General features: G+C 28.7%; 2 protein-coding genes across 7 annotated transcripts; both read right to left on the bottom strand.

Annotated features, from left to right (window-relative positions):
• Positions 1 to 1,775: 1,775 nt before the first annotated feature.
• Positions 1,776 to 18,435, bottom strand: LOC145193544 (bone morphogenetic protein 1 homolog). 6 transcript variants are annotated; one of them, XM_090100069.1, is made up of 14 exons: positions 18,417 to 18,435; positions 17,556 to 17,609; positions 16,342 to 16,494; positions 15,915 to 16,052; positions 12,530 to 12,644; positions 12,182 to 12,413; positions 5,995 to 6,193; positions 5,388 to 5,783; positions 4,215 to 4,571; positions 3,906 to 4,040; positions 3,503 to 3,625; positions 2,979 to 3,101; positions 2,456 to 2,763; positions 1,776 to 2,371 (listed from the first exon to the last, which is right to left on the bottom strand). In XM_090100069.1, exons 3-14 carry the CDS (start codon positions 16,487 to 16,489, stop codon positions 1,946 to 1,948), a joined length of 2,700 nt encoding a protein of 899 aa, XP_089956195.1. In that variant the 5' UTR covers positions 16,490 to 16,494; positions 17,556 to 17,609; positions 18,417 to 18,435; the 3' UTR covers positions 1,776 to 1,945. The 6 variants fall into 6 exon arrangements, 5 of the variants coding, with proteins under 5 accessions (XP_089956195.1, XP_089956196.1, XP_089956194.1 ...); XM_090100070.1 differs by lacking the exon at positions 18,417 to 18,435 and adding an exon at positions 18,080 to 18,096; XM_090100068.1 differs by lacking the exon at positions 18,417 to 18,435 and adding an exon at positions 17,748 to 17,801.
• On the bottom strand, positions 12,879 to 15,753 carry LOC149882941 (uncharacterized). Its single transcript, XM_090100072.1, has 2 exons — positions 15,045 to 15,753; positions 12,879 to 14,889 (listed from the first exon to the last, which is right to left on the bottom strand). The coding sequence occupies exons 1-2, from the start codon at positions 15,261 to 15,263 to the stop codon at positions 13,009 to 13,011; spliced, it is 2,100 nt and encodes a 699-aa protein (XP_089956198.1). The 5' UTR covers positions 15,264 to 15,753; the 3' UTR covers positions 12,879 to 13,008.
• Positions 18,436 to 18,950: the final 515 nt, after the last annotated feature.

Below are 18,950 nucleotides of genomic sequence, written 5' to 3'. Positions count from 1 at the left end.
CCTAAAACAAAATTGCAGTATGAGGTAATCTTTCTAGTTGTCACATAAAACCCACTGATCAGCAAAACAGGTTTACACCACATCAAAAAAAAGTGTTCTTCAAAATAATTTAACTTAATTTATGAATCCAGTCATACAAGTGAAAATTTCATTTAAAAGTAAAATTAACTTTCATAATTATGACTATAATTTAACTATTCATGTTTAACATAACAAAATAAACCAAAGGTATTCAAAAATTCAATTTATAACATTTACATGGTTTAATATTCTATTTCAAAAAAATAGATGTTAAAACTATGTTAAGTAATAGCTGATATTATACCTAAAACAAAATTAGTAAATTTTGTTTGAAAAACTTTTTATCTTGATTGCCTCCTAAATCCATAAAATACATCACTTTATATATAAACATTGTCAGACTTTTAAAAAAAAACAGGCTATTACCGAAAAAACAGGAAAAAAACAGGAAAACAGGCTCTGTAGGAACCCTGTCATTTAAACATGCACATAAACACATATACACAAGTAAAAAAATTGTAAGATGTCCATAGAGGCAAAGAAGAAAAAGAAGAAAAATAATTTAAGGAGAGGCGTGCAATTTCGGCAAAAAGAGCATCTTTTTTTTTTGAAAAAGGATCAGTCAAAGTCAGTTTTCTAATTTTTGTCTGAAATTGAGAATCACTTTTCCGTCAATATTACTAATTCGTTTTCTCTTAAAATGAAATCATTAGCGAATGTATCTTTTAATGTCGTAAAGCCAGTACATTGTTTCATCGATGATGTTTAGCTGACAAGAAAAAAATTAGAATAAAAAATAAAACCAAATTTTCAAATAAACGAAACCAATTTGCATTGAATTTTTATTTAATTAGTTTCATCGAATATGTTTGAGCCGAAAATGTACAAGCGAATTTTCCATCGAAATTAAAAGAGTAGAATAGTAATCTGTGATCTACTCACAAAATCAATTTAAATTTCATCAAGTCAAATTTTTTACTAAAAATAAATCTTAAAATTTGTACTGCAACGTAAAAAAGTTGCATTTTTAAAATTCTAATTTTGTTCTAAAACACTAGAGCAAATTCAGTAGGAGCGCCGCTACAGATGGGACATTTGTTATGATTTTTCTTGGTACGATCCGCACAATCCTGACAGAAAAAAAGATGACAAAAATGAAGTACAATTCCGATTAACTAACAAAACTTTACAAACGTTATGAAGGTTTGTAAATCACGTTTAGTAAGTTTGATTTTTTTCAAAATAAACTTCGATCATAAATTTTTTTTTTAATATTTTGATGATATTTAAGTTTACATGTTTCCGATTCTATTTTTTGATTCAGAAAAATTCGATTGTGTACATAATTAAATTTGTGTTCAAGAAATCCAACTTTTTAGAAATTTCGGCTCATCTAATGTTATTGAAGTTTGGTTCTAAAAATAGATATCGCACATATTCCACCAACTATATATAGTTAAATATTGATATAGAAGAATTTATACTAAGGGTCTGCGTATCGTTTCATTTCCGTATTGTTAGCATGCCGATACGATAGCGGAAAAAAAAAGTGTCATCGGAATAATTACTACAAAAAATCTGTTAAAAAATTTTATTCGGTATTGTAGTTAGTTTAAATTTCGGTATATACCGGAACTTTCGTCAATCCAATGACACTTTTTTTTCCGTTATCATTTTGGAATGATAACGATACAGAAATAAAACCGATACGCAGACCCTTAATTAATAGATTTTTAAGGCAATAACAAGATAAATACGCTTTCTTAGAATATATTATTTTAACCAATAAATAATTACAATAAGTGTTTACTTAAAACTCTAATAATGATTAAAAAGTTATTAACAAGAGAGGAATTTATACATACATACGCCCTTCAATCTTTCCAAATTAAAATTCTTCAATTCGCTTACCTAGCGTCTTATATCAACTAACATTACCGATTTCTTTGAATAGCAGTTTGAAACCTTTAGAATTATTAGTAGAGTCTGAATGGAAACTGATGCGAACGAAACTAATATTTCCATTAATATAAAAGGTCTCTGGAATTCTGTCTCCACAGAATCTACCTATTTTCTTGACTGCCGACACTTCATAATAAATTTGTTCAACATCTAAGTAATCAAATTCACACCTTTCATGGGACTCTAAATTAAATTGCAAAAAAATAATTTTGAAGATTGTCCGATGTGGTGAGTAAATGTTCCATAAACAATCCTGTTCGTCTGAGTACTGATAAGGAAAACCAGGTGAATGTATTCGACCATTTGTAACATTGTATGTATGAAGGCATTCCTTTTCACTCTTTAATATGCTGTGGTATTCTAATTTAAACGACGGTCGAAACGGAAACTAAAGATTAAACTATTTTAAATAGAATATCTGAAAAAATTAAACGTAATTTAAAACTTATTTGGATAACCTTTTTAACATTACCTGTCCTACATATTCAATTACTGTAGAACTTGTTTTCATGACAAAGGCTTCGGGTAGATCAGATTGCATGCAAACTTTTTTGGCATATATATTTCGTTGTCGTTCCACTTCATTGTTATAAAAGGTTATATAGCTGCGACAATCGTTATTTTCCTCCAGGGAAACTGTAACATCAAAGGTCAACTGCGCATGAGCTGCACCTTGAACCAACCATACACAAATTACTGGAAGCATGTAGGTAGATGGTATCTGGGGAGATGCAATTCTGCCAGCTGATGATATAAAAGAACCTTGACAGCCTGAAAGTACTGTACAAAAAAAACAAAGCTTTTTTTGAACTGTTTTTTTTTCCCAGATACCATTTGCATTATGTAACTTTCTTTCCTAACATCCCTCTCAAAAAACTGTTTTATATCTATATGCATCAATATTTATATCAAATTCATCCCTCTGTTAGCATAATGTTCACATTTTAAATTAGAAGAAAAATTAATTCTTTTTTAAACTATGTAAGTAAATATACCTCCACAAGTTTTATTATTACTCTGTAAAATGTAACCCTCATAGCAATAACATTCATATGAGCCAATGGTATTTTTGCAGATCTGAGAGCATGGTTTGTTAAACATATCACATTCATTGACATCTGAAAACATATAGTCTAAAAATACTTTACTAAAGTAAGAAAATAAACATATATTTGAATACGTTTAAAACTGGTATTAATGATATAGTTACATTAATAGTAGTATTTTAATCATATTAATAGTTACATTAATAGCAATATTTTAAATATTTCTATTATTAGTAATATTTTTTATAAAATTATATCACTATAATTACAAATATACATTTTTATAACTATTTTATCATAACTTTATTTGATATTTTAGTTAAAACAATTTCATAAACCTTGTATTAAAAATATCAACTTCGATATAATATATTTATTGAATAGTAATTCAGTATTTTTGTTATAAGTTACAAAAACTCTCATTTTTTGTTTTATCACAAAGAATGTCAAAAAAGAAAGAAATTTAAGCTTACCCTGACATGTACTTTTGTTAGCACTGATTGTAAATCCTTTCGGACATCCGCAAACAAAACTTCCATCAGTGTTTATACATTGATGAGAGCAACCACCATTATTTACACTACACTCATCCCTATCTAAAGATAAAAAAATTAATCAAATTATTTGCTAAAAAATACTAAAAATATCATAATAATCTATAATGTTGCTTAATGAAAAATTCAGTTTAGGCTGTAAAATGGGTAGGTTTATTTTCTAACAAAGTTTATCTGTGAAATATAGAAAAAATATGACACTACTAAATGTGCTATCTACTATTAGTTTTTAATCTTTGCTAAGTCGTGTTTTAAAAGCTATAACTAAGATGTAAAAAGTTATTTCTTCATTAATAATTTATTACAAGTTAAACTGTTTTACCTACACATTGTGCTTTTCTTGAATCTCTATGATAAACTGTATCATAACCATGATAACAACCGCAAAAATAACCACCAGGGTAGTTTAAACAATCCTGGGTACATTCATGTAACCCTAATAGACACTCATCAATGTCTAAAAATAAGATAATAACATTATAAAAACAAAGTATATAGTAAATGCTTATGGGAGGAGTTTAAATTAAGTTAGCAACGGAATATGAGCTTAGTTTATTTACTGAATTTCTTATCTACAAAGTCAATAACACATCTTTACTTCATCACAAAAAATAAATAAACTTCTTTATACCATATTGATCAACTTCAGCTTCAAAACCCATAAACCAGCCTTGATGATTTGCATTAGATGCATGAAAATGTATTTTTACTCTCTCTGAGTTAACTATTAATTTTCCGGGATTATTTGAACCACAAAACCTTCCAACAAATCTTTCTGCAATCCCATGATCCTGGTGAATCTCAACATAATCTAAACATCCTTCTTCACTATCAAGTTCTCGAAGGGAAAAAAACCGAAACTCAACTTCAATCTTCATACCACGCTGAGCTTCAACACTCCACACACAGTCAGTATTTATCTGATAACCAAAAGGAAACTGTGGTGATTGTATTATTGCTGGAAAAGCTTTTATCAGTTGTGAACATGCTAAAAAAAAACATAAAATATATATGTAAAAATCTCAGAACAAAGCAGGAAAACCTAACAACTAAGATATCAAAATGGAGTCTATCATTCATTGTGCCATGTACTAATAAATTTTTAAATTCAGTCCAAATGCCACTCAAGACAAGCTTAGAAGAATCCAGTGGCTTTTGCTTGGAATCAAGCTAATATGATAATATGTAATTGAAAAGACAATTTTTAACAGATTTGTTTTCATCTAACCTTAGAAGTTCTTAGTAAACGTTTATGGCTTCATTATCAATTATACACTTGAGTAATTTTTATACTGACACAAAGCAAATTCAGTCTAAATATAAGGAAGAAGGGAGGGGGGAGGAGAGACGGCTGTTTGAAATATGAAATGCCTAGAAATTTGTATAACTATCATTATATACATATATGTAGACAAAACATAGTTCTTTTAACGCTGGTTCACAAATGTATCTCCAACCTATTATGCTTGAAGTAACAAAATTGACGGTATAAAGAAAGTGATGAATATTAGAGTTTTAGTAGACTTTTTTTTTTCTTCTATTTTAAATAAGAACATTTTATATTAATCAAAACATAAAATGACAACTAATTTTCTTCATTTTAAGCAACAATCTTTCACAGATTCTAGTGAAAAAAAGATGTGAATGTGAATCTCTAGAAATGATCTTCACTAAAAAAGCTGACTTGCTGACTTTAAAACATTTCATCAGTGTCATCAAAAAGAAAACCTTAACATTCAGCAGTGGATAACATAAAGTGAAGGCTTAAGAGCATTTAGAAAATAAAAACTAAAATCAAACTTACCATCAGTTTTAAAGCTCACATTAAAACCACCCAAAGTGTCAGTTGGATTCTTCCTATTTTTCCCTGATATATGAAAACGTATATAAAGACTTCCAGCAACAGTTGTAATAGGAGCAGGCTTTCTTTTTCCACAATACCTAACAATAAAAGGAGACAAGAAACCTTTCCCCTCTCTTACTTCAACATAGTCATCTTCACAATGCCCTGTTTCATCATTACTGGGTTTTCCAACATGAAATTTATTGAAAATTAGCGTAAGTGAGGAATGCATTTCATTATACTTTTCTTTTATTGTTGTTGTTATAATCCATACACAATCTTTTGTTTCTTGATGATATTTGTTAATATTAGTAGATTCAATAGTACCGCTATTGGCAAAAATTGTTCCACCACACTCTAAAGAATAGCATTAAAAGATTGAAACCATTTCCCACAATATATGTATGTATGTATGTATGTATGTATGTATGTATGTATGTATGTATGTATGTATGTATGTATGTATGTATGTATGTATGTATGTATGTATGTATGTATGTATGTGTATGTATGTATGTTGCTTAATTACATTTGACTTTATGTAAATAAAAGATTGATAGAGGTCTACCTGTTATTTTAGTACATCTGTACAAGAGATTTGTTTCCAAAACATCTTGAGGACTTAAAACAGGCCCTTCATATTTGTAATAAGACATCCCAATTTCATTTGTTTCAGATTTTCCTGGAACTTTTCTTGAAATTGTTTTCCCACCATTCTTAGTAAAAAAGTTGTTTCCATAGTGCATTATCGAGTGAAAGTCATATACCTAATTGAAATAACAATAAAACTTTGATAGTACTATGGCTTGTTAAGAAATGTTAGAAATTTTCATTTTTAATAGATATACAAAAAAATAATTAGTTATAGTGGGACAATCAAGTAGGAACAGAATTTATACAACTTGTAGCACCAAATGATTTAAATTGTACCACTCAAGTGTGTAAACATTTCAAGAATCTAGAAAATTATTTTTGATAGTAGAAAAATAAGGCAAGTTGAGAAAAAGCACTTCACATTTTCTGTTTTGCTTATTTGTTACATTAGATCTGTAGGTATTATAAATATTAAAGTCAATCTATATCAAGAAAATCAGTTTTCTCTAAAAAAAAGGAATGTTATGTTATTGCAATTTTTTTCTTTTTTAAAAAAATTGTGACTTTAAAAACTCCTGAGTCTTGTGGAAAAATCAGCTAGGAAAACCCTTTTTCTTGGCATGAATCTTTCATTTCTGCTTATAAAATAAAAAAATAAATAATTTTTTTTTTTTTTGGGGGGAGGGACTATTTTTGTTTCAGCTAATTCAATGTAAATTTTTTCCAATCCTCTCAGTTGAATTAAATCTGTGAATGTTGATTTTTCTTTTTAGCTAATAAATTATCTTAAAGAAAATGTATTCAGCAAAGATAAAAATATTGTTAAAACAATTTATATTAAAGTATCGATATGCATAAAAGAATATACACAAGCTCAGAATTATTTTTTGATTGTAATGTATGAACACTAAAATTTTGTTTTTAGTTCACAATTCTGACATTTTTTTATTAAACATTAAAGATAAGTTTGGATTGAGTCCTTACTCCTTTATTTTATCAACATCATAACCTTTTCTAAAAATTTCATTTGATATTTTCAACTCATTTTACAAGGTTTGACCTTCTTAAAACACATTTTTATATAAATGCAAAAGTGGTATTACTTTGCTACAACATTAATGCATTAATAGCTAAATTATGAAATTATGCACTTTTTATAACTTTATATTGTTAGGTTGGACCAGTTAAGAAATTTTTTATTAGTATCAATCAATACCAATCTGTATCAATATTTTGTTTTTATAAAAATGTTTCAAAACTAAGTTCATTCCAAATAGTTATTCACTAATAAAATGCAATCAGCTAAATGTGGTCAGATAACATAAAAAACAGAATAAAATATAAATAATTATATATTAACTTTTTTTAAATATGGAAACCAACAGAAAATCTTAATTGCTTTTGGCAGAGACTCTGTTAGAACTGATCCAAATAAAATACAAACAACTACTTCAACAGTTTGCATAACAATCTAAAAGTTAATTTTACATAAAATACAGAAATAAAAGATAGAATTGAAATTTTTATTTTTAACAACAAAAAATTCGCAACTCATCTTTAATTTGCCTTGTTTTTTCTCTCTTTTCAAGATAATCAATAGCACAAAGTTCTGTGATACTTTGGCCTGTAAACTTTTGAATATTAGATTACCTAGAGTTTTTACAAGACTCTTTCTCTTGGAAAAACTTTTCATCTCTTTTTTCATTTCTTTGTTATACTCTCATATAGTGCTTGATAATAAAGATGATGTTAAAAGCTGTGTTTTTGGAAATGGGGTTGAAGACACAGGTAGATTAAACGTTTCTAAGATAGATAGTGCCTGTTGAGTAATACTGTTTTTATTGAAAACCAGAGGTATGCAAGCATTTAAAACATTTGCTACTATCATAAACTTCTTTGAGTTACAGAGGAAAAAATTATTTATCTAAGTTTTTACATTTTTTGTTTTTGTAATTCTTGCAAAGAACTACTTTCCAGACTTGTTTAACATGGCAATAGACACCTGTATCCATTAGTTGTAGAATGAGATAAATGAGCAAATATACAAATCAAGATTATTATATTTTTACGACTTAGCGATACCACTATACATGTCCTTCAAACATGGTGTAAAGTGTCTATTAGCACTATTAAATTTTTTCATTGTTATCAGTGAGTTTCAAAACACACAGCCACTTTTTTGGCACACCAAGGTCGCTTTGCCTTGATCACCATAGAAACCAGTTTCATCGTAATTCCCGGATAAGTGAACCGGAAGTTATTCTGACAAGTTCTTCAGGTTTAGAATAATTTTAAAATACATTTTATTTTTAAAAATTTTTTCTAAATAAATTCTTTAAATATAAATAATTTAAAGGATAAGTTACTATTTCTTTAAAAATTAATATTAAGACTTTAACTAAGTTTTACTTTTTGAAAAAAATCAAGAACTTTCAACGTTTGAAATCGGAGATGAAACAAAATAATTCTTAGCTGACGAATTGATACTGGTAGAAAAAACTTCATAATAATCGGCTTTGTAAAAAGAATTTTTTTTCTAATGCCATTTTCGTAGACTTTTAATAAACAGAAACCGGAACTAACACTTAAGGGAAATTGAATCAAATTCACATAATTCATATAATCAAATTCAGAAACATTATGTAACAACATAAACTTGTTTACATCTCGAATTTGATCGTTTTACAGTTATATCATTTGTAACATTAATTGTTACAATTAATTAAAAAGTTAACAGTAACAATTTAGGTTGGAATAATGGAGTGAACTTTAAGAATAGATTTATAGATATCAATATTTTCAATACTCTTAAATGACTGTTCTAGGAATCTGAATACGTATAAAAACGTAAATGTATTCAGATTCCTACCTCATTTTCCTAATAAAAGTATTCATGCGGGATATATAAACTGTCTGCCAAAACTAAGGTAACTCTAAAATAAAATGTCTTTCTAGGAAGCAAAAACGTTTAAGATCATTATAAAACGATTTTAACTTTATTACGATTTGCTAATAAATGTGGAACACTTTCTTTTGTTTTCACTTGCATAAATTTTTTTTAATGTTGTGACCAAAACTAAAAATTGTAACTAACTTAACTAAAAAAACAGTAACTAAAGTTAACTTTAGTTACAGTTAACTTTACGGTAACCAACTAACTTTTTAGTCTAACTAAATTTAGTCGACTAACTTTTTAGTCTAACTAAAATTACTCGACTAATTTTTTAGTCTAACTAACTTTAGTCGACTAAATTTAGTTAGACAAAAAAGTTAGTCAACTAAATTTAGTTAGACTAAAAAGTTAGTCGACTAAATTTAGTTAGACTAAAACTAACCTTAGCTCTCACCCCTATTTTTTGAGAAACAGTGTAAAGAGTAAGATTTTCAAACAAAGAAAAGCTTTATCTTAACATCGTTTAATTGTAAGAGAGAAGACATAATTCGATAAAAAGTCATTGATGATTATAATGCTTGAACTACACAAATTCTTTTATAAAAAAATTATAAAATGTCAAAAGCAGTTCTAAGTTCTTAATTAGTAATAAAAAAACAAAAGAATTTTGTTAACAGTGAGCGGATATTTAGGAGGATAACCGAAGAAAAGTACTACTCATACTGATCATAAAACTATTAGGTATGTGATGATTTAAAAGTGCTTTTCAGGATTCAACAAATACATTTACAAATTAGTTTTGGAGAATCAAATGATACCTTTTGTAGATGAAAATATCCTTCTACGGTGGACCTACCAAAAAGACAATTATCTCAAACATACATCAAAACTTGTTAAACCACGGTTTGATACAAATAAAATCACTCTAATGCAAACAGCCTGCGTAATATCCTCATCTAAACTCTCTATTGAATATTTATGGAAACAACTTGATCATAAATTAGGGTAGGGCAGGGCTGGTTGAGAAACTTTTACTAAATCTAATGGATCTGTTGAACAGTGCGTTAGATTTACATAATATTTTTACTATTAGAAAGAAAACTTTATCTGCTAAAAATTACTTACGAAAAAAAGCGTTTTTAGATTTGCTTGAGAAAATATTCCCTAAAGTTTACCGAGCTGCTCAACCGCTGCCCCAGCGGGGGGTAAGTTGAGCAGCTGTGTAGGGTAAGTTAAAAATAAAGTTAGTAAGTTAAGATTTTTATTTCTGAACTTTGGACTTATATTTTATTGACTAAGTAATATTTAAGTAAAAATATTTTTAAAAGAAGCAAAAGTTTTATAGCTTTAAATCACATTTACATATCTTTTTTAAAAAAAAGGGTTTCAGATATTATTTTAAATTGTTAAGAGTATATAATGATTATTTTAAAAGTGCTTATGGACCTTAAAATGTTTACCCAGTGAAATTTGTTTCTCCCTATCCCATAATGCCTTTTTATTAATTAATTTTATTAACTTTTTTCAAACCTGCTTAAATTACCCCGACTAGACTAGGTGACACAAAAGTTAGGTCATAAAAAGAGCTATAATACTTAGGGAAAAATGGCTAAGTATAATCGAAAGACAAATAAATGGGTAAAATATTAACATTTAAGTAATGCCAAATAAATGTTTTTTTAAGAATCTAAGAGAAAAATAGCCAAAAATTTTTTTTTTTTCTTTTTTGGTCCAAAATCAAAAAAGTGCCTGTGCATCTCACTTAACCGCGGTCTAACAACTACTTGATGCGAATTGTATTACCATTATATATACCTATCTTTCATCCATTAGATGTTTTGTCATTTGATACGTAGTTTTTGAGATATTTTAGTTGCCCAACTTGCCCTTATGCTCAACTAGCCCCGCTCTACCTATGTTTGAAGAATTGTATCAGGAACTCCAAACTGCCTGATCATAAGTAAAACAAGTTCAAATTGACAAACCTATCGTGTTTACGCCTCATAATTGAGCTGAGGTTTTTAAGAACAATTCATATATTTTTTCTTTCTGTAAATTTTTTGTTATTTTGTCAATATATATCTGTTGATAATAGATCCCTATACTATATTTTATCTAAATCAATATTTTGTTGTATTGATATATTTTATCTAAATCAATACTTTGTTGTATTAATATTATATATATAATCATTTGACTGTGCCAGTTCATATAGGTTAAAATTTGTTTTTCAATCTTTCAGTGTTTTGGAAAAATGGCTCTTATCGCTTTTTAGATAAGTCACAAAATTTGATTTAAATGCAATGCACACAATATTTTTAGATAGATTTGTCATCTACAAAGAGTTGAATGGAAAAATACATTTAATTTCCTAAATTACAGTTTAAAAATGCCATTTGAAAAACTCAATTTCGTTTGAAAGTTAAACAATAATGAAACAAAGTGGTGGCAATAAACTGTAAACTTCAATATTATAAATACAATTTTGGTGGAAAACTTCCGTAAGATTCCGTACGCAACTTTACAAAAAAAATTCTCTGTAAGTTTGAATATGATATCCAAGGCTCTAAAGTTGTAAGGTTGCATATTTTTTTACTTCCATAATTGTTTTATTATTATCTTTTTAAATTTATTTTTATATTTCAATCATACTTTTAATTAAAACGTCATAAAAAAAGTAGTTGAAGTAAAGTTAATCGCTGAACTTTTTGATGCTCAAAAAAATTGTCGTTTTTTAAATTCATTTCAGTCCGACCCGTAGAGGATAACTAAATTTATTTTAGTTTAACGCGTAGGGCGCGACAGAAGATTTTTTGGGCACATGCAATTGTTTTCTTCCATTTTTGTTTAGTTTTTTACATTTGCTTCAAAACTTTCAAATTTTAAAATTATTTTAATCGTGCGTTTTTTTCTTTTCTATCGATTTCAATAAAATCTCAACAAGCTGTAGATCTTTAAACTAGTTTGTATACCTTAAGAATTATTAACTTAAATCTTTTGAGAAAGTTGAAAATATCTTATAACTATCAGGCTTTTCAACGACAAAAAGCTTGTCTTACACTTTTTGGTTGTATTTTTTAATTATGGAACAAACATGATTTATGTTATTCTACATGAAAGAACCTTTGTTTTGTTTACACATATCCACTCACTTTAAGCATTGTCTGCTACGAGTTTTTCTAAGTTTAATTAGCAACTCAATTACTTACAGTAGAGAGCGCTTACCATTATATTTACCTTATATATATGTATTGTAAAATTTGTTTACCTGATCAAATGTTTTCACTTCATTAAGGTTTCTTGGATCAAAGTTAAAATATTTGGAATTTTCCATATTCTCATATAGAACATCAATGTATATTGAGCGATCCGGACGGTTTTGTTCGTGCCAAAATCCAATTACATGACCCAATTCGTGGGTTATTATACCAAAACGAATACATCCCGTGCCAAGAGACAAGTATTGTTTACCACCACGTCGGCCAACGTAACTGCAACAACTATAGATATAAATAAAATTGGTATTTAGAAAAATTGTAAAAAAAATCTCCATCCATGATTATTTATTCAGAATTTATACTGTAAGATTGAATAATAAGTGCTTTAATTAATTTACCCATTTCCTTTATACAAATGAACATAATCATATTCGTGAGTTCGATCTACAAATTTTACACAGGTTTCGTTTTCCCAATGATTCATTGCTTCCCTAATAAGACGCTTGACTGAACCTAAATTGAATATATTACACCAATAAAAACTATGACTACTTGACTACTGTAGATTTAATACATATATATATATATATATATATATATATATATATATATATATATATATATATATATATATATATATATATATATATATATATATATATCAGTGCTGGGCAAAATACTTTTTAAAAGTATTTGAAATAAAAATAAAATAGTCTACCTAAAAAGTATTTGAAATGAAAATAAAAATAAAATACAAGGAAAGTATTTCAAATAAAAATACATTATAAAACTATTTTAAATACAAAATACAAAATACTGGAATTGTAACGACTCGAATCGTACATCACAACTTTATTGACATAATTTAACCTTTAAATCAACATTTATTGGCCTTTAAAAGTAACAGTTTTTCGAATGTTGCATCACTAAGACAGTTCCTTCGTGGCGTCTGAATTTGTCCAGCGGTGCTAAATAACCGCTCAACAGGTGCGGATGAAGGTAAGGTCGTATTGTACCTCACAAATACGTGTTTTATAACTTCATATTTTGCCAAGATTTTAAAATCTGTACCAGAGTCGCTTAAGTACGATAAACATTCGTTGTTGACTGTTGTTTGTTCTACAATGTTAATTTCGCTAAACGAGAAAAAATCATCACTCATGCCACTGCCACCAGCTGATTGAGTAGCTGGAAGTGGGTCAGGGCCAGAAATAGTATTAGCTCTGTCCAACAACTGTTGTTGCTGAGACTTAGCTGCACGAACGAAGAGATCACGACAGAAATCTTTTTTATCACCCGGAACCCATCTCATTTTGAAGTAGGGATGCGATACTGCTGCAACTATCCTGCTGGCATTATGTTCAGAAAATGATAGATGAACCTCAAATCTTGTTTTCAAGCTTGTAAGCATAGATTCTGCAAATTTCTTAGCATGCTTCAGTGATTTCTGCTGCAGGTCCTGCAACTTCTGCTGTACGGTGTGCAGCGTCGGAAATACATCGCCAAAGTACACATTGTCACCTTGTAACCTGTCAATGGCAACAGCAATAGGAGCCATTATCATTACATACTCTTCTAGACATTCTAACTCCTTCTTTTTGAACTTTGGCAACTTCAAAACGTCGCATATTTCTCCAAGCTTATCTTGCAACTGGAGAATGCATTTCAATGCATCATACCGGGAGTTCCATCGTGTAGGGACTGGTATCAGTATTGCCCTTGCGATGATTTTTTTCACAGCATCCGATGCCTTGGAACTTCTATGAAGCAAATTCCAAATGCTGGTACACTTGGCTAATGCAGCTCGATAAAGACGTTTGAAATTAGCATCAGAATCACATGCTTTATCTGCATCAGTAGTTGATGCGAGGCTGAGAGAGTGACTATTGCAAGCTTCATGGTGAGGCAGAACAACTTCAGTATCATCATCCGTGTCTTCGCTAACTAGTAAATTTAGGACTGCAGTCATGTCCGCTATTTCAACATCATTGTCGGAATTTTCTGCTTCATCATCATCACCAGTTCCTGTTTCCTGAATTTGTTCTTCAGCAGTTGCAGAGATCCCTGAACCAGATGCAGTACTGCTAGTATCTACAAAATATTCTCGGAAGGCTTTGCTGAAGTTAGAGGCATTATCTGTTACTGTTGCTGTAGTTTTTTCCACGTGTAACCCATAATCATTATGAATTTTTGAGATCATTGCAGCCACTGAGTCGTAAGTATGACTTCCAACAAAACGTTGACAGGAAATAGCAACAGATATGCGTGATACTGAGCATTCAGTACTAATATCAATATAGTGAGCTGTCATTCCTAAGTAGCTCTTTTGGTTCACTGACCAAATGTCAGCTGTTGTACAAACAAATGGTACTTTACTGAAGACTGTTCTTTTATCATCACGCAATTTTTGCAAACGGGCGTTTAATCGCTTGCCTAATGTTTTGCGACAAGGTATACTGACATTGCGATTGAGTCCGTGGATCAAATTTTTGAACGCCGGCTTTTCCACTGTGATCAAGGGGCGCATTTCTTGCACAACGTAGTCAGCAATAAGCTTGTCAACTTCATCCTGTGAAATGGATGTTTGATTTCGAGGCATAATATGCATTTGTTTCAACTTCTTAGAAGCAGGACCAGATTCGACAGAAGGTCCACCTCCAACTCCAGATTCCATCTCAGTTACCGAGCGCTTACGCTGTTTTGCAACTGAAACCTTGTGCTGCTTGTATTCCTCGATTCGCTTTTTGCCATGAGCATTCTGCAACAACAACAACAACAGTCAATCAACCGAGATTATTGCATTTATTTGTGTTATGTTATAGCATTAGCGTTTGTCTGTGTTGCTTTATGAGTTTATTGTTTTTAATGTTTAGTGCGCAATATAATATAGTGTTTTTGTAGTTATATACATACCTGAAGATGTTGAGTAAAATTAGAAGTTGCTTTCAGTGAACCACTGTAGGTTTTTTTGCCAACACATAACATACACTGTGCAATAATTTTAACATCCCCTGTAGTTTTACTTTTAGATATAATTTTGAAAAATTTTCCATCAAGTATGGCAGGGACGGCTTGTTCACTCTCAGCATTTTCATTTTCTAAAATTTTAGTCGTTTCCCTCTCTTCCGCCATTTTGAATTTTTGGTAGATTGGTTCCCTCTAATATAGTAATTAAATAACAAATTACCATTACCAAGGGTGGTCTAAGGCAGCTCAATCCAGCCAAAGAACTTTTTGTAGTTGCGTCATTGTGTAATTCATTGTGCACAATGAATATGTAGTTCAATGACTATATATGGCTCGATGTGCATAATTCATTGTGCACAATGAATTAAGAAATGATATTTAAATTGTAAAAGCAGATGAACGTCAGGATGAAATACATAACGTATATAGAATGTAGTCGTCTTATTATTACACTTTTGGAAACCAAGTTTTAATTAATTTGCTGTTGGTGGAAAAGTATTTTGTATTTTGTGTTTTAAACAAAATAAAAAATGGCCTTGAAAAGTATTTGAAATTAAATTGAAAATACTAATGAATAAAAGCATTTCAAATAAAAATAAAAATAATACAAAAGTATTTTAAATAGTATTTTAAATACTTTCATTTAAAATACTTTTTAAAATACTCAACACTGATATATATATATATATATATATATATATATATATATATATATATATATATATATATATATATATATATATATATATATATATATATATACATACAAGTTCTTTTTGATTTGTTTTAGATTAATTTTATATTTTAAAACCATACTTGAAAAGTCATCTGTGATAGTGAATGGTATTCGTCCTAGAGGCCAAGATTTAAACTCATCGTTTGTTGCGGCACGTCTTGTACGACTTCTGCTTTTAGTTATTTTGACTTCAGGTATTGGTGTATCAAGTGTGTATCCTTATACAAATAAACAAACATATACATACATACATACATACATACATACATACATACATACATACATACATACATACATACATACATACATACATACATACATACATACATACATACATACATAATTCCTTGTTTATGTATATACAAAAAAAAGTGTTTAAAGATGTTACAAAACCCCCTTAAGTTTTTAAGTTTTTGTTATTGACTCCATGAGAAAGATGATAAAAAACCTGTTTACATATAACGATAAAAAAAAACTACAAATGAATACAACCAACAATAGTCATACCTGCTGCACCGCATGATTGCCCGACTTCAAAGTGCTCTTCTGCAGAGGTTATATCGGGAAGCTCGCTTGTTTTAATACTCAGAACAATTGCAAACGTCGTGGCAATGATGTAATATCTCCGTTTATTATAATTTGAAGTATCAAACATGTCCTCTAAAAAGTTCTAATGTATTTAGGTTGAGATGAGTAAAGAATTAAGTTTTTAGTAGTAGAGTATTATTAATGTGCGCAAATTAAAATATCCTCTAATGCACACAATCTATGTTAACAATGCAGATAAAATTATTAAAAACAAAAATTTAGACCAAAAATTTGAAAATGACAAAAAAAATCTTATTAACAGACAGATTATTTTAATATTTTCATTTTCTTATTTCTCAAAATATTTGCTATTTGGATTATGGAAATTTTATCAACATTTACAAGAGATTTATTACTTTTATGTTTAAAAAGAGAGAAAAGTATTTTGACTTTTCATTCATTCACTAATGAATAACAAATTTATTTAAAATAATTCCGCCTACCAATTCCATTTAAAAACTGCATTAAAAGAGATGATCATTATCACGCCAGCTTCAATTTTATTCAATGATACTAAGGAGTAATTAGGCGGTAGAATGAACAATCTGTTTAAATATCTGCAAAAAATTATGCCGTAACTGCTTTTATTGTGAAACTAATCAATGTTTTAAGTGCGGCTAGAAGTTTATCAACGTTTGTGAGAAAACATAAATTTGATAACTTAACTAAAAACTCTCTAAAATTTTATCGACGAACTCACCATAAAAAACTTCTTACTCAAACTTACGATAAAGTTGTAAGTCTTACTTTTACTTTTATACATTTAAATTGTATTTTTAAGATGTTAACTATAGAAATTTTTTTTTTTAATGTAATAAATACAGCATAGTTAAAGACTATTATAACATCTTCTCCCGCCCTTATGTTAAATTTACAAAAACATCTTCAGATTTTGTTTATTTTCTATCGTCATTATTTATTAACTACAAATTTGTGACGCAAAAGATAAATCCTCTCTTTTTCAATCGGCTTTTTACCGATCACGCGTCGAAGAATGTCAGTAATGTTTCAAGAATGTGTAAGGTCCGGATGCAACTTTCGTTTTAGCATGTTTCTTTTCGGCAGAGAAGATACGTAAGGAATTTATACTTTGCTAAATTCTGCGCACTAGAAAATTAGAGATTTTTACTTACGTTGTGTACAGCATAAAAGGCAACAAGTTTTAAATCCTTCAATTTATCGGTAATCTAAAAAAAAAAAAAAAAAAACTAATACAAAATAAACGTATGTATTGAGTGTTCATTTTTCTGCGTTTATTTGAGTAAATTAAGGCTATTGGAAATGTTTGTAATTTAGGAAAAAGCTATTATTTGAAAAAATATTACCTTATATGAAAACTGCATAGTTATTTATGTTTGCTTTTTAAACTATTACCATAATATTTAAATTTTAGACATATGTAAAAAATATAACAAAAAGATGTTACTGTTTCTTAATGTTATCATAACTTCACATCATGGGAAGAAATGCTTTTACTAATACTACATGATACTCACTGAAAGAGTTGTTAAGAAAGTTGCCCTGTAATTTTTAAACATTAGTTTATAAAACTACTGCTCAAATATGTGACGTGTTCTGTAATAAATTACTCAATCCTTAAAGATTTATTGAAATACAATAATGACAAATATGGGAACTAAACTAACAAAAATATTACATATCTACAAGGTACCAAGGTATTATAACCATAAATTGCAATTTAAATAAAAAATGAAACCACCTAACATGATTCAAAAATAATGGTCAAGGATTCTTCTATAATTTACTAATCTTCATGACACCATATACATTTATATACTAATTACATCTTATAAAAAGTTGGATTTACATCACTTTTTATGAACTTTTACATTTTTGTATTTTGTAACACGATATGCATTTTGTGTAATTACCTAATATTTGAAAACAGCATCAACAATAGAACAATTTATACATATCATATTTCTTAATCGTTTATGTGCCAGGCACAAATAATGTAAGTAAACATTGCTCACTTTATGGTAATTATTTTCTCCTCTCATAACTTTTAACTTTAACTAATGCTTTGTATTTGTTAATACTCGCATTAATTAAATGTATAATCTAAATAGATTTGTAGTTGCTTAAACATTGAAACACTTTTATTTCAAAATTTTCTTTCAGTTTTGAATTAAACAAAACAAAGTCCTTTTTATTTGGATAAAATATGGAAGTAAATAAAGGAGCCATTTAATTGTTAGTTACAATTCAAGTTGTAACTTTAATGTTTATAACTATATAAAATAATAACTTTAAAGAGTTTCTTTTTAGACGCCAAGGCTTTTCTTTCATAGCTTTTTTTTTTATTTAGGAAAATCAGGGGGTGAAGTAGTAAATAGAAAACTAATCAGCATATATCTTTTGTTAGAAAAATAAGAAAAGTTAAATTAGAATATTTTTCCAAAGGCCGTGGGAGTGTTAATCTCGACACTTAAACTTTACATTAAAGAAAAAAAAACTTTAAGCTTGAACAGTTGGAGACGATGAGTTTTACAGGAAATAAGCGGTGT

The sequence above is a fragment of the Hydra viridissima genome, unplaced genomic scaffold (assembly GCF_058129835.1).
Source record: "Hydra viridissima isolate aposymbiotic clone 2 unplaced genomic scaffold, HvirCarnegie_v1 scaffold_10, whole genome shotgun sequence".
NCBI classification, from domain to species: domain Eukaryota; kingdom Metazoa; phylum Cnidaria; class Hydrozoa; order Anthoathecata; family Hydridae; genus Hydra; species Hydra viridissima.
This window is presented reverse-complemented; position numbering and strand designations above follow the sequence as displayed.

Coding starts and splice junctions, on each gene's coding strand:
- LOC149882941 (XM_090100072.1), bottom strand. CDS start 15,263: ATGGCGGAAGAGAGGGAAACGACTAAAATTTTAGAAAATGAAAATGCT. Junction 14,890..15,044: donor ATTTTACTCAACATCTTCAG/GTATGTATATAA, acceptor TTGTTGTTGCAG/AATGCTCATGGCAAAAAGCG.
- LOC145193544 (XM_090100067.1), bottom strand. CDS start 16,887: ATGCAGTTTTTAAATGGAATTG. Junction 3,626..3,905: donor AAGAAAAGCACAATGTGTAG/GTAAAACAGTTT, acceptor TTTTATCTTTAG/ATAGGGATGAGTGTAGTGTA. Junction 2,764..2,978: donor TAATAATAAAACTTGTGGAG/GTATATTTACTT, acceptor TTTTTTGTACAG/TACTTTCAGGCTGTCAAGGT.